The sequence below is a fragment of the Passer domesticus genome, chromosome 7 (genome assembly GCF_036417665.1).
Source record: "Passer domesticus isolate bPasDom1 chromosome 7, bPasDom1.hap1, whole genome shotgun sequence".
Classification (NCBI taxonomy): domain Eukaryota; kingdom Metazoa; phylum Chordata; class Aves; order Passeriformes; family Passeridae; genus Passer; species Passer domesticus.
Genome location: NC_087480.1, coordinates 7,072,741 through 7,085,296, shown reverse-complemented (window position 1 = coordinate 7,085,296; position 12,556 = coordinate 7,072,741). Strand labels below are relative to the sequence as shown.

The 12,556-nt window shown below is 50.5% G+C and overlaps 1 protein-coding gene and 1 long non-coding RNA gene across 3 annotated transcripts in view; one reads left to right on the top strand and one right to left on the bottom strand.

Annotated features, from left to right (window-relative positions):
• Positions 1–10,446, bottom strand: part of GPC4 (glypican 4) — a 67,027-nt gene extending 56,581 nt beyond the window's left edge. The window contains exon 1 of one of the 2 annotated variants that reach the window (XM_064426653.1): positions 10,072–10,446. In XM_064426653.1, the coding sequence (XP_064282723.1) occupies positions 10,072–10,432 (361 nt within the window). In that variant the 5' untranslated portion in view covers positions 10,433–10,446. Of the gene's footprint in view, positions 1–90; positions 109–10,071 lie in introns of those variants that run through there. The other variant, XM_064426654.1, reaches the window with a different exon arrangement.
• On the top strand, positions 4,936–9,226 carry LOC135304354 (uncharacterized). The gene is made up of 2 exons (XR_010365760.1): positions 4,936–5,715; positions 5,975–9,226. It is a non-coding gene; the product is annotated as an uncharacterized LOC135304354 (long non-coding RNA).
• Positions 10,447–12,556: the final 2,110 nt, after the last annotated feature.

Below are 12,556 nucleotides of genomic sequence, written 5' to 3'. Positions count from 1 at the left end.
CAGCCACGTCCTCCAGCTCTGAGACCCTCATGCATCCACTACTATGCTACAAAGGAACAACCCACCCAACCAAACAACAGCCAGCCTTACCTTTTCAAAGGCAGCACTCACACTATTGTACTTTCCTCCGAGTGACATTATTAATTCAGAAGAGCTCAGCAGTGGGTGTTATCCCACAGCAGCTCCTGGGCACAGCAGCTGGGTGCTGCAGGAGGCAAGCCCCTGCAGCCTGGGAGCATCGCCACCGTTCCCAGTGACTCAGACATGGAACACGAACAAGGTCAGGCTGCAGCAGCGACAGACCAACAACATCCATGATGCACATCCACTGCCACGGATCAGTGCTTCTGATATGGTGGAACTGGGAGACAAAAGGACCTGGCTTCTTCCTCTGGCTGGAAGCAGGTCACTGAATTCCCTGCCTCGCAAACAGGTAAGCCCAAGAGTTTTCAGTACAAAGATGAGAGAACCTCACGCCAAATGGATTTCAACCCAACTCCGCTAAGATTCCATGATGCTCCAAACCACCACCTGGGTCCCAGCAGTACAAAACCTCTTCACCTCCTTTCCCATGAGCAGTTGTGAGCTTTCTTCCATGCCGGGAGCCGGGGAAGGGAGGCCAGGCCAGGCACAGAGCCCTTGCACTCCCTCCTCATCCCACTGCCACGCTCGGGGAGCAGGGAGGCAGGAGCGTGTAAAACCAAACCAGCGAGCTCTGCACTGGAAGAAAGCAATCTCATTATGAGAGCTAATGAAAGCGAACCACAATTATTATGTAAACAGCGCTGAATCATTAGCAGACGCTATTAAAGCCATTTTTCCCCCCACCGAGAAGAGAAGCATATTGCCCTATGGCACCCTCAGTTCTGTCTCTAAACGGAGCCAAAACTCAGGAGGAAGCCTGTTTGTTTTCCTCCAGTCCAAACTAAACCAGCAGCTCCACTCTGACCCCTGATCTGCATGCCGGGTGTTTGCCAGCTGCTCCCAGTGCCTCTGCCCAGGCAAAGGGGCACGGGCACTACTGCCTCACTGCCTTGGCTCACCAGGCATCCTGTGCTCCCCCAGGACTGCTGGCCACCACGCTTTAGAAACCCTAAAGTTGGCAGGTACACAAAAAAAATCCAGCCCGCAGTATTCAGAGCAAAGGCAAAGCCTGCCTGGGTGCCCATACATAGCTGGCAAGGGATTGATTTTCCATCAGGCTTGTAATTGTGCCCGTCTCTTTGATCACATAAATGCTCTGTCCCTCCCATGGGAATGGGCCAAGGAAAGTCAAGGAAGGTGCAGGAGGTTATTTATCCCCCTTGCTGCATGGCTCTCCCTATCACTAATTTCTTTCCAATAGCAGCACTCACCACAACTAAGTGAAGCTGCTTGCTCTTTAATCTTCCATGGGGCAAAGTTACCTTTAAAACAAACAAACAAGCCAGCTCCCTTACACAGAGGACACTGCCAGCCAGTTGGCTATAAAGACACTCAAACAAGATCCTCATGTTTGTAAGAGAAGCAAAAAAACTGCATTTCAGCCCAGTAAAAATCCTGTCTCCATCTTTATGTTCCAAGAATGCTGAATCAAAACAGGCTCAACTCTTTAAAAAGAGGAGAGTACAAAGAAGCAAAAAGTTTGTATTAAAACCCATGTAATCTTTTTTAAACACCATTATTAGAACCTGTAGTACCAGCCAAGAGTGATTTATCACCCCCTGTCATCACAGCCTGCAACACAGAGCTTTTTATACCAAAATGTCAATGCTACAAAGCTAAAGCCCCAGCTCATAATTTCTTAAAGCTGGCCCTCTGCTGCCAGCAAATCCCCTAAACCCTGGGATTTGGGGGTCCAGAGCACTGCTACTCCTCCATCAGTGCCACGCAGAGCGATGTGACCCAACACGGAGCATCCAGCACAGGTTCTGCACTGTGCTTCCGAGCAGGAGGATGTTATAAGTCAGTGTAGGTAAACAAATTACCCAGGGTTATTTCAGCTTCTTTCAAAAGGAAAGTCAACGGGCCATAAAGGCTTTAACTGCATTTTCCGATGCAAGAAGGGACGTACCTTGAGGTGCCTGGTTTTCACAAGGCAAGTGGTCAGAGCTCTCTGAAAACCAGACACCCTGACATTTGGGGTTTTCCTGTGAAGTTGTTACTCTAACACACCCCAAATCACCAGTAATTTCTAGAATAGCAATACAAACCACAAGAGGTTAAACTGACTGCACATTACTTAAAGTAACCTAAGGGTGACCCCTGGAAAGGAACAGCTATTGGATGTTGTGGTTCTGTAGAAACTCAATTACCAAAGCTAATTTCCTATGAGCATTTTTAAAAAAAGAAAAAAAAAAGGGGGAAAAAAAGGCAGCAACAATGCTGACAATGTGTAAGGGCCACATATTTTCACCTCCCAAAAGCTGCAGCCTCGCCTGTATAAGAACTGCTCCTATTCCCACAAAAATGTTCAAACATATTTTAAACATTTCATCATTGTTTGCTCCCATCTGAATTTGCTTAAAATCCAGACAATTCTCAGCTTCTAAATTGGAAACATTAAGAGAAATACTCCTTCAAATTCCTTTGCTCAGGGTAGCCCCTCTCCGCCATCCATGTACCTTTCCAAAACCAAAGCTTGCAGAGAGAAGTGCCTCACAGGGAACTCCCACAAATCCAAGGCCATCAGCCACTGGTTGTGTAAGCCACAGAAAATATGAGTAGAAAGACAGGAAACTAACAGATTTTATTTCTCTGCTTAGAAGATGGACAGTAAAAAAGTATTTCTAAGAATGTTTTCTGGAAGGTGGGGAATCTGGCAATGCTTTGTAACGGGAAAGAAGCTTCTATAGTTCTAATTTCACATTAAAATCAACACTGAGTAGCCCTTAATTAAGACTGATCCCACCAGCTGGTATCCCCACACACACTTCTTAAGCACCATCTCCATCCTTTCAAGCACTTTGCCAGCGAGGTGATGCACTGCTGCCCTTGAGGAACATCATCCCACCTCCCTCCTCTCCCAGGACCCACAGGGACATGAGAGGTGGCAGACAGCAAGGCACGAACTAGCAGGGAAGATGATTGTGCCAACCATGGCCATTTTCAAACAGAAAACACCAGCCTAAGAAAACTACCACAGCCACATCCTCATGGGGCAAAGCCTGCCAGCAGCCCACACGACTGCCACCAGCTCTGCACACATAAAGCCTCCAACATTTTCTCACCAGGTTCCCTCTTCCCAACATGCTATTTTTATCTGAGCACCTTTCCCGGACCAGAAAGATGTAAACAAGAAGAAAATTCTCTGGTATAAACACTGTGCTTCGGCCACAGCCTCTGCACACTGCATGGGCAAAGAAAAACACAAAAATCACTCCTAGAAAAGCAAAATAGTTTCATGAAACACTTCTTCAACAAACCAGGAAGCAGGTAAGACGGGCTACAACAAAGTAGTAATCTCTTTTAATTAAAACACTTGGCAATTAAAAAAAAAAAGAATACACACGCACACGCAGCTTTCTTCCTGAGATGCACAAACCCCAGTGAAGAGCACAAACTGCACCTTCCAGGGCACCAGAGGGGTTTGCCATGGGGCATCTTGGAGCACACAAGGTAATTTAGGGAACAAGAGGGAAACTTACTGGGTCCTCGAATTGCTTAGCAATGGGAGAAGGAAGTTATCTTCATAATCTCAAAAGAAAGAGAAAGCAGGAGGAATGTGAGGAATGCAAGGAAGTTATTGCCCGGGAGACTGGGACTGGCAGCTCACTCTCAGCCTGGCCGCCGCGAGGAGACACATCCTGACCTCTCTGGCTAAAAGAATGTCCATCCCCCACCAAAAAAAAAAAAAGAAAAAGAAAAAAAAAAGCAGAACAAAAGCAAGTAATAAAGAATTTTGCAGCAGACTGAATAATCCCGATGCTCTATCCTGGTGCTGCCCACACCTGCGGGAGATGTCAGGGACTGTGCCTATGCAACTTAACACACGTGCACATCCACAGAAGTCCCTGGTGAGTCCATGGGAATGGCTGTGTGGGAAGGGGACAGGAGATGAAAACCACACATCTGACACCTCTTGAGAAGCACTGGTAGTCCTTCCCCATCCATACAGGTTCCCGGGTTGGCAATCCATGGCACAGAACCAGGACAGTGGGGTCTGCATGAGCCACCATCCAACACCAAGAGCAGGCTAAGTCATCACAGACATTACCACCTCAAGGAACTGGGACCTTCCCAGGCTGCTGACAGAGGTCCCAGCCCTGTTGGGCAGATGCTGCCTGCACCTCCAAGACAGAAAATGCTCATCTGGAACGTTCTCCCATCAGAGCCCTCTCAGACACACAGCAGTGATGCTTCATCCTCAACTTCCTTGGTTCCACAGGTACCAAGGAAATACCATGGCACGGGGGAGATGCAGAGACCCAAAACAGCGCCTTGCTGTCGTGTTGGCCTGGCTCTGCTGCTGTTTCAGTATGAATAAAAAGCCTGTTGACATACGAAAGCCACAGAAAATCTCCCTGAAACTACAAAACAGTACTGAAAACATTGTGCAGCTCCGGCCTTCTGCACAATGTACACACGCCTATTCAGCCTCTTAAAAAACAGCTACATGTCTAAGGAAACATCTGATAATTAAGGCAATTTTAACAATAGATAATAATTTGACTATGAATTGTATGGAATGTAATGACTGCTTATTCTGGCAGAAAAAACAGAACTTTCTATGAAGCGTCTGCCAAGGAAAACGATACTCCCACTCAGCCCGGACCACTGCAAGCAGTTGCTGCTAACCACATGCTTCAGGCTGCCGGCTGCTAGGACACGGTGCGCCGCTGCAGCCGAACAAAACCCCGCGCTGCACATTCGCCGAGGCAAAGAGAAAAGCACATTTCCCGGCCGGGAGCCGCCGCCAGCCCCTGCCAGCAGCGCCGGGCCGCACGGCCGCCAGCGCTGCTCGGCGGCCTGCGGGCCGCTCGCACACTGCCAGCTCCCCCCTCACGCTGCTCCCAGTTGCTAAATGGCATTAGAAGCAGCTAAAAATACTTCAAGCGGTTCTCTCGTTTAGTTTTCCGTGCCGGCCGTTGTGTTGGCGGCGGGGATGTTCTCCAGTGGTCGCTTCTCCACCCACGGGTGGGCAGGTAATCAGTTCATTAATTAGTCCGTGCCAGGCAGGAGAAAACCCTCTGCCAGCCAAAGACCACTGCCTTCATGGGATCAATCATGGCAAGCAGGTACAGCTGGTGGCCAGGTCACGCCACACCTTCAAAGAGACCTCAAGGATGACCAGGTGTTATCTGGTACTTCTCATAACACAGCAAGTCCGGAGCTGCCTCCTGCAAACCGACTGCAACAGGCTCAGCAGTGCCAGACAGCACGAGTAACACTGGCCTGGAGGGGAGCCAGAAACCCTTCCTCCCTTGGAAGAGAAGCATGTGAAAAACTAAAGAAGCGTTTGCTGAACTTGACATGTAAAACAATGGGCTGGTTTTGGCTGGAGTAGAGTTAATTTTCTTCACAGTGGTTAGTATGGGACTGTGCTCTGGATCTGTGCTGAGCATAGGGTTGACAATACAGAAAAGGTTTTGTTATTGCTGAGCACAGCTGACACACAGCCGAAGTATTTTCTGCTTCTTGTACTGATACGCTGGCAAAGAAGTTGGAGGAAGAGACACAGCTGGGACAGGTGACCCCAAGTGACCGAAGAGAGATTCCAGACCATATGACATCATGGTCAGTATATAAAGTGGGGGGAAGAAGGAGAAAGGGGAGGACATTTGGAGTGATGGTGTTTGTCTTCCCAAGTCACTGTTACATGTGATGGGGCCCTGCTTTCCTGGGATGGCTGAACACCTGCCTGCCCAAGGAAACACTGAATTCCTGGCTTGGCTTGCATGCTCAGCTTTTGCTTTCCCTGTTGAACTGGATTCTTCTCAACCCACAAGTTCCCTACCATTTACCCTTTTGGTCCTCTCCCTAATCCTTTCCATAGGGAAGTGAACGACTGCCTGTGTGAGGCTTGGTTGCTGGCTGGGGTTAAACCCCAAACAGCAATGCAAACAAAGCAGGCATCCTGACTGACCGAGGGCAGGACACGAGGACAGAGCACCCACTGACAGCCATAAATACACTGGGGACAAGTGAGCAGCAGACATCAGGGCACACCTGCCCACAGTTACTTTGGGCAGAGTCCCAGAAGGCCGAAAATCAAGGGTCAACAGATTTCCTCTGCCATGGAGAAAGAACTGCTCTCACAAATAAATGCAGCTACTCAATTAATTTGGTTTAAATAGAGATTAATTACACTGAACACTTCACTAAGACTGAACAGAGTGCTGCTTGCACCCAGCTCCCTGCAAAGGCAGGCTCCAGGTTTGATCTGTGCTCTCCACCACTGCCAGGAGAGCAGTGCCAGTGAGAGCAGGGATGACACTGATGCAGGAATTTTGCCAGTTTTCCACCAACAGGCACGATGGTTTTGGGGTTTTTTTCTCCTTTTCAATCCAGGAAAAGAAACATCTAGTTCTTCCAATTAGCAGGAAAAGGGAAGGAATGTCCGTCTGTTTAACACCTGAGGGCAAGAAACAGCCTTTTGAAAGAAAGGTTGGGTGGGGGTTTTTTGTTTTTTAAATCACAGCCACCTACTGTGGGTCTGCAGATGCCACCAGCTCACTTTGAATTTCTGCAGCCCCACCAGACCAAGCAGGGTAAGCAGCCCCTTCAGATGGTCACTCCGGGGAGTTTAGCCCTATCAGGACAGCTCAGAGACACCTGGAATCCATAAGGAACATTCTGGGTAGAGTCTGAACAAAGTCAGTGGCTCCGGGACCCAGAACTTCCCAAGATGTGACCTGTCCTTGGGAAACTGTCAAAGTCATCTTAAAAGCAGTTAGAGGCTGGTGCTCTGCCCACACCACCTACTATCTACATGCTATCACGAGTCAGGTTTCACAAACCAACTATGTAGACATCAGGTCTACGAAAGCACTGACCTCTCCAGCAACAGCAAGATTGCATCTGCACTGCCAGGAGCTTTGCCACACACATCACAGGGCTAGAGGGGCAGCAGCCACTGAGGAACACTCAGGTACAAAGCAGCACCAAAGGGAAACGATTATGAAAAGCTTCCACACAGATTTATAGCAGTAGTCTGTGTTTATACCTCTAACACCAAAGAGACATAAAAGGAAACAAGTTCTCTATGTCCCACACCACAAATAACCCATTTTACACCTCTTATCAAGCAAGCAGTGAGTTGACCAGCTGTGCGCTGCTTTCAGAAATGCCTAGGTACTTCAGCAAGATATAACCTGCTATTTATGCATACTCTTAATTAGGTCCTAAACCTCGTCTAAATAAATATTAAAGTGAACTCCTGGGTAATTATGGTGAAGGAGCAGCCTTTTAATGCCACTAGAATAGCAATGATACAGATAAAATGCCTGCTGGAATGGACATTTCCTTGAAAAAAAGAAGTTTGCATATCTGCTGTTCCAGAAAAAAAAAATAAATGTGGCCAAAATATCCATGTGAGATGCTATAAAACCCCAAATGACTCCCATGCCCTTCCAGTGAGGATGAGTTCCACTTGCTGTCACATAGCCCAGAGCAGGGACACATCTGCCTGCACCACACAGCTGCTTCACTTTACAATTCAAGGCCAACATTTTGTAGGATCAGTAATCCCCAACAGCAAAGAAATCACTACACTTACAGAAACAAATTTGCCACAGCTTTTAGGACACCTTTTCACAAAGATGCTAGGAAGTTTCTGTCTGCACTGTGATCTAAAGCCACTTGCTAAGATGGTGTGAGAATAAAGCACAATCTATCAAATCACTACAAAAACCTAACAAAGAAGTTGATGCACTTCAGACATGAACAACCATGTGTCCACACATCATCCCATCAGCATTCATGTGTCTACACGTGGTTCCATTCAGCCCACTGAAGCCTCCCCAAGCTGTCCTCCACCAGTTTAGTGAGCAGAGAGGTGCCACCAAGCAGAAATCACCAGTTTCCACCATTGCCCCAGTGGGATACTTGTCCAAGCACATGGCTCATTCCCTCACACACATTTATCTTGTTCCCACCGATAGCCAGGCGCCCAGGTAACGGCCTGTCCAAACCACTTACTCTCCTGATGGAAAACACGCCACTTATCACCTGAAACACCATCTGAAATCAAAGCTTTGGCAAGTGACTCTTTTCTGGAGACACAATACACACCACAGGCCTCCTACCCTGGTGCCAGACCTCAGCCTCCAGCTTTATCACTTGGCCCATGGGACTCCAGCACCCTGTGCTGATCCCACAGGTGACGTTCTCCACTCTGGGAAAGCTCAACACCAGCAGTGGGACTGGTGGTTACATCTGCCCACACCTGCTGAGCAGCAAGAGGGGAGATCCGGAGCCTCTAAACACAGCCCATGCCAAAACCACATGAATTCACAGGGGGAACGTGAAACTACAGCAGGTGTAGCACCCCACTCCAGGTTTAATTTGAAATTCAGTCACACTTGAGGTGCACCACACTTTAAAGCTGTACACAGCACGCCTCCTTTAAAGACTTCCACCACCCTCTCTGAAATACCCCGCACAGCAGGATTACATTTAAAACACAACTTTGCAAGACCTGTTGCTTTCCAAGCAAGGCCAGACACAGACTCCCTGTGCCCCTGGAACAGCAACATAACCCAGGCCATACTTTCAGCATGTCACTGCAGAAAGCCCTTCTTTTGTCAAATAATCTTACCTTGCTCATCACTTTTCTCAAACAGACAACAGCTTTAGAGCTTCAAATGGAAGCCCTGTCAGCATGATGTACTCCTGACATTCTCCAAAGCTCACCAAGTCATCTTAAACAATAATATATAAAATAAGGACTAGGTCAAACCTTCCCAATACTGGACTTAAGGGGAAGTCTGCTCACGTTCTGATCCTACACTGATGAGGACTGGACTCAAATGCAAGACTATTTATTAGAGACCATTTTACAAAGCAGGCAGAGTGAAGGGGCGAGAGTATTTTAACTGCAACCAGTCAGACGTTTCTCATTAAAATATTTCTAGGAGAAGTAAACGGGCCTGCAATTTTATTCAAACAGATGTAGGCTAAATGCATATCATTAGTCTGACAATACAAAAGCACAAGCGACTGAAATGATTTTAATTTTGTCAGTGAAAAGGATAATGTATGCATATCTGGAGGGCACACCAATGGTAAAGATTACCCCCAGCTTCTATCTGAGCCGTCTAAAGGTATTTACTTGGGGTCTGTCTGTGTTGTGACAGTGTCCCAGACCGAAATGAATGCCTCCAACACTCCACATTTTTGAGCCATTCAGTCATGCATTTTTGTTATTGTTGAAAGTAGTGCGAAATTGCAGTGCATGAGCTGGAGTCCTTGGTGGTCTCCGAGGATTCCAGCTAAAAAGGCACTTCCTTTGTTCCGCGGAGAATGCGGTCCAGTAGGTCATTCAGAAGGGGAAATAAAAGCAGCGGCCCTGGGAGGGAGATGAAGGATGAAACAAAAAGAATAAAATGTTTTGGGTGTGAGCACATTAGCTACCATTTCCTACTGCTGCCGGCTGCGAGCACTCCTGTTCCCGGGATGCGCAAGTACCTCGGGACGAAGGCTGAGGGAAGGAAGAAAGAAATAAAAAGGAAGGGGGGGAAAAAAAAAAAAAAAAGGAAAAGGAAAAAAAAAAAAAAAAAAGAAGCCATGTCTCAGTCCCTCCGCTAGCAGCCGCCGGGCACCGGGGCGGGACGGGCCGCCCGCGACCCGCCGGGGCGAACGGCGACCCAAGGGCAGGAGCGCCCGCGCCGCCGCCGAGCCGGGAGCGGGGCCGGCAACAGGCGCGGTCCCGCCCGGCACGGCACGGCACGGCACGGCACGGCACGGCACGGGGGGCGGGCAGCCGCGCCGGGACCCTCCGCGCGGGATGGGCACCGAGCGGCGCGGAGCCGAGCCGAGCCGCGCCGAGCCGGGCAGCGCGCCCCGAGCCGAGCCCAGCCGAGCTGGGGCACGCCGCGCTCCGCGGGGCCGGGCCGAGCGCGCACAAAGGCGGCAGCGACGATCGCGACTCACCGCTGATCTCGTGGCTGGGCGCCTCGCTCTGGCTGAAGCCCTTGGCGGCGTAGAGCCTCCGCACTTCGGAGCAACTTTTGGCGCGGGGCTCGGCGGCCAGCAGCAGCGGCAGGCTGAGGGCGGCCAGCGCGCACAGGAGGGGCGGCAGGCAGCCGCGCCGCCGCGGCATGGTGCGGGCGGGCAGGGGCCGCCGGGGCCGGGCGAGCGCGCCCCGAGGCTGGAGCCGGCGCTCCGCCGAGCCTGCCCCGCCGCGCCCCGCAGCAGCCGCGCCCGCTGCCCTGCGCCCCGCTCCGCTGCGGCTCCGCTCCGCTGGCCCGGCGTGCGGCGGCGCTCCGCGAACTTGGCCCGGCAGGAAGCACATGGGGTGGTGGTGGAGGAGGAGGAGGAGGTGGAGGGAGGCGGGGAGGGCGGCAGCCAAGCAGGATCGCGCAGGGCCGGGACAAGCCTCTGCAGCCCCCGGGAAAATCAGGAGCTGGGATCCGCCCGCCCAGCGAGGCGGAGCGGAGCCCGGGGCTGCCCGGCCGGCCGGCCCCGCGCGGGCGCTCCCTCCCGCGGAGAGCCCTGGCTCTGCCCCGGCACGGGCACCCCCGGCACGGGCACCCCTAACACGGGCACCCTCGGCACGGGCACCCCCGGCACCGGCACCCCTAACACGGGCACCCCCAGCACCGGCACCCCTGCCCGGAGCCGGGCTGGCAGCGCTCGGCCCGAGGAGTTCCCACCTGGCACCCACGCTCCCACCCGGGCCAGCTCCGAAGTGCCCCGCCGGGGAAAGAGAGATTGCCCGGAAGGGCTGGAACGGCTCGGCTTTGCCGTGCCTCCTGAGCTGGAGCTGTGGATGGTTCAGCTCTGCCCCAGGTTTAATGGGTTCACTAGGCTGATGAATTTTGACATCGCTGTGACAGGTCTGAACTATGTGCATGAAAGACTTGTCAAAACCGACATTTTCCCACCGATCTTCTGTTTCCAAGACTTTAGCAGGGCCTCAGGAACACCGACATCAAGGTGCTCCAGTCACTCTCCTTCCTGCCCCAGCCCAGCACACAGACACAGGCACAGATGTAAAGAAGCCCTGCTGAACCCTTCGACCAGAGTCCAACAGTTGCTCCTTGCTTCTGTTTACTGAAAAATGACACAGTATTGCAAGAATGACAGGCACCGTCATAATTTCCTGAGGCTGCAATGCCATTTAAAGGGTCTGCTCAACCCTTGCTCCCTGTTTGCCATGGTGAGGTCTCCTTGTCCTTGTCCCCTGGGTGTGGGAGCTCTGTCCTGCTGCAGTGTCCATGTGTCTATGTTCACTGCTGTGCCTCAGCACATATCCATTTTCCCGGGACAGTGTAATGGCCTGGTGATAACACCATTTAAGAAAAATAAATGTGCAGCAGTTTACAATACAGTGCTCCTTTCTGGGCTTCATTTCTCTCATTGCCACAGTGGGGAAGGAAAGGTGAAACAACAGCAAAGGAAGTTGCCAGCTTCACTCCCTTGCTCCCAAGCTTTTGCTACCAAAAGTCCGGGTGGATCAGGAGGAAAAGTTCCTCTATTTATTTCCCTTGCGTGACCAAAGCATGGCCATGCTGTCCAGCCAGGCACCTCTCCTAGGAACAAGATGCTCATCCAGCTCTGAGCTTTCCAGCGGCGATGCTGGCAGCTCACCACAGCCTTGGGGCAGCACAGGCTGCTGCAGTCACAAATCACACCAAAAGCAGGGGAAAACCACATTACCACAGCCAGTGGTAATGTGCCAGCCGCAGTGGAGAGGCTCATGCTGCAGCAGGGCTTCCTCTGCCTGGGTACAGGCTACACAGAAAATGGGCCCCACCATCCCCAGGGGAAAAAAAAATAGAAAAAAAAAAATAAGGAATTTGCTTTATCATGGTTTAAAAAGTCTCCACCAGCGATGCTGATGGAAAGGGGTGTGGGGATCTCAGTCATCCTGCCATCCGCTGGGGCCACTCACACTAAGCTGGTGAGACAAGCCAGGCCAGAAGTTCTCATGAAGTTATAAAGTGTCCTGAGAGAGAATAATCCTCTAGGATCTGGCCCTGCAATGTATGACTGAGTTCTGGTTTTCAAAGCACTACCTCACCCTCCCAGCCTTTATTTGAAGAGACAATGTGAATTTTAAAGAGAACTCAGCAGGGAGCACTGCATTTTTTATTCCAAAGTGAGAGAGAAAACGAGAGTGAGAAAGTCTGTGGGGTTAGAGACAGCTTGCCATTTGTTGTTTCTCATAATCCCATACCTCGGTGGGATTTAAGAAACCTCCTGAAAAACACGGAGGGTTTTGTCAAATACTTGCTCAAGTAGTTAAATCAAAGGCTGAAGCAAAACAATGGAACTGCCTGAAAATTTTCATGAAAAACTCTTTTTCTTTTTTTTTTTCTTCTTTTTTAAGGAATGGAAAAGTAGCCTCTCTCAAAAGGGAACTTTTTTCTCTGAGTTTTTTGCTTTCTCCAGCATTTTTGCACATCTGGCAGAC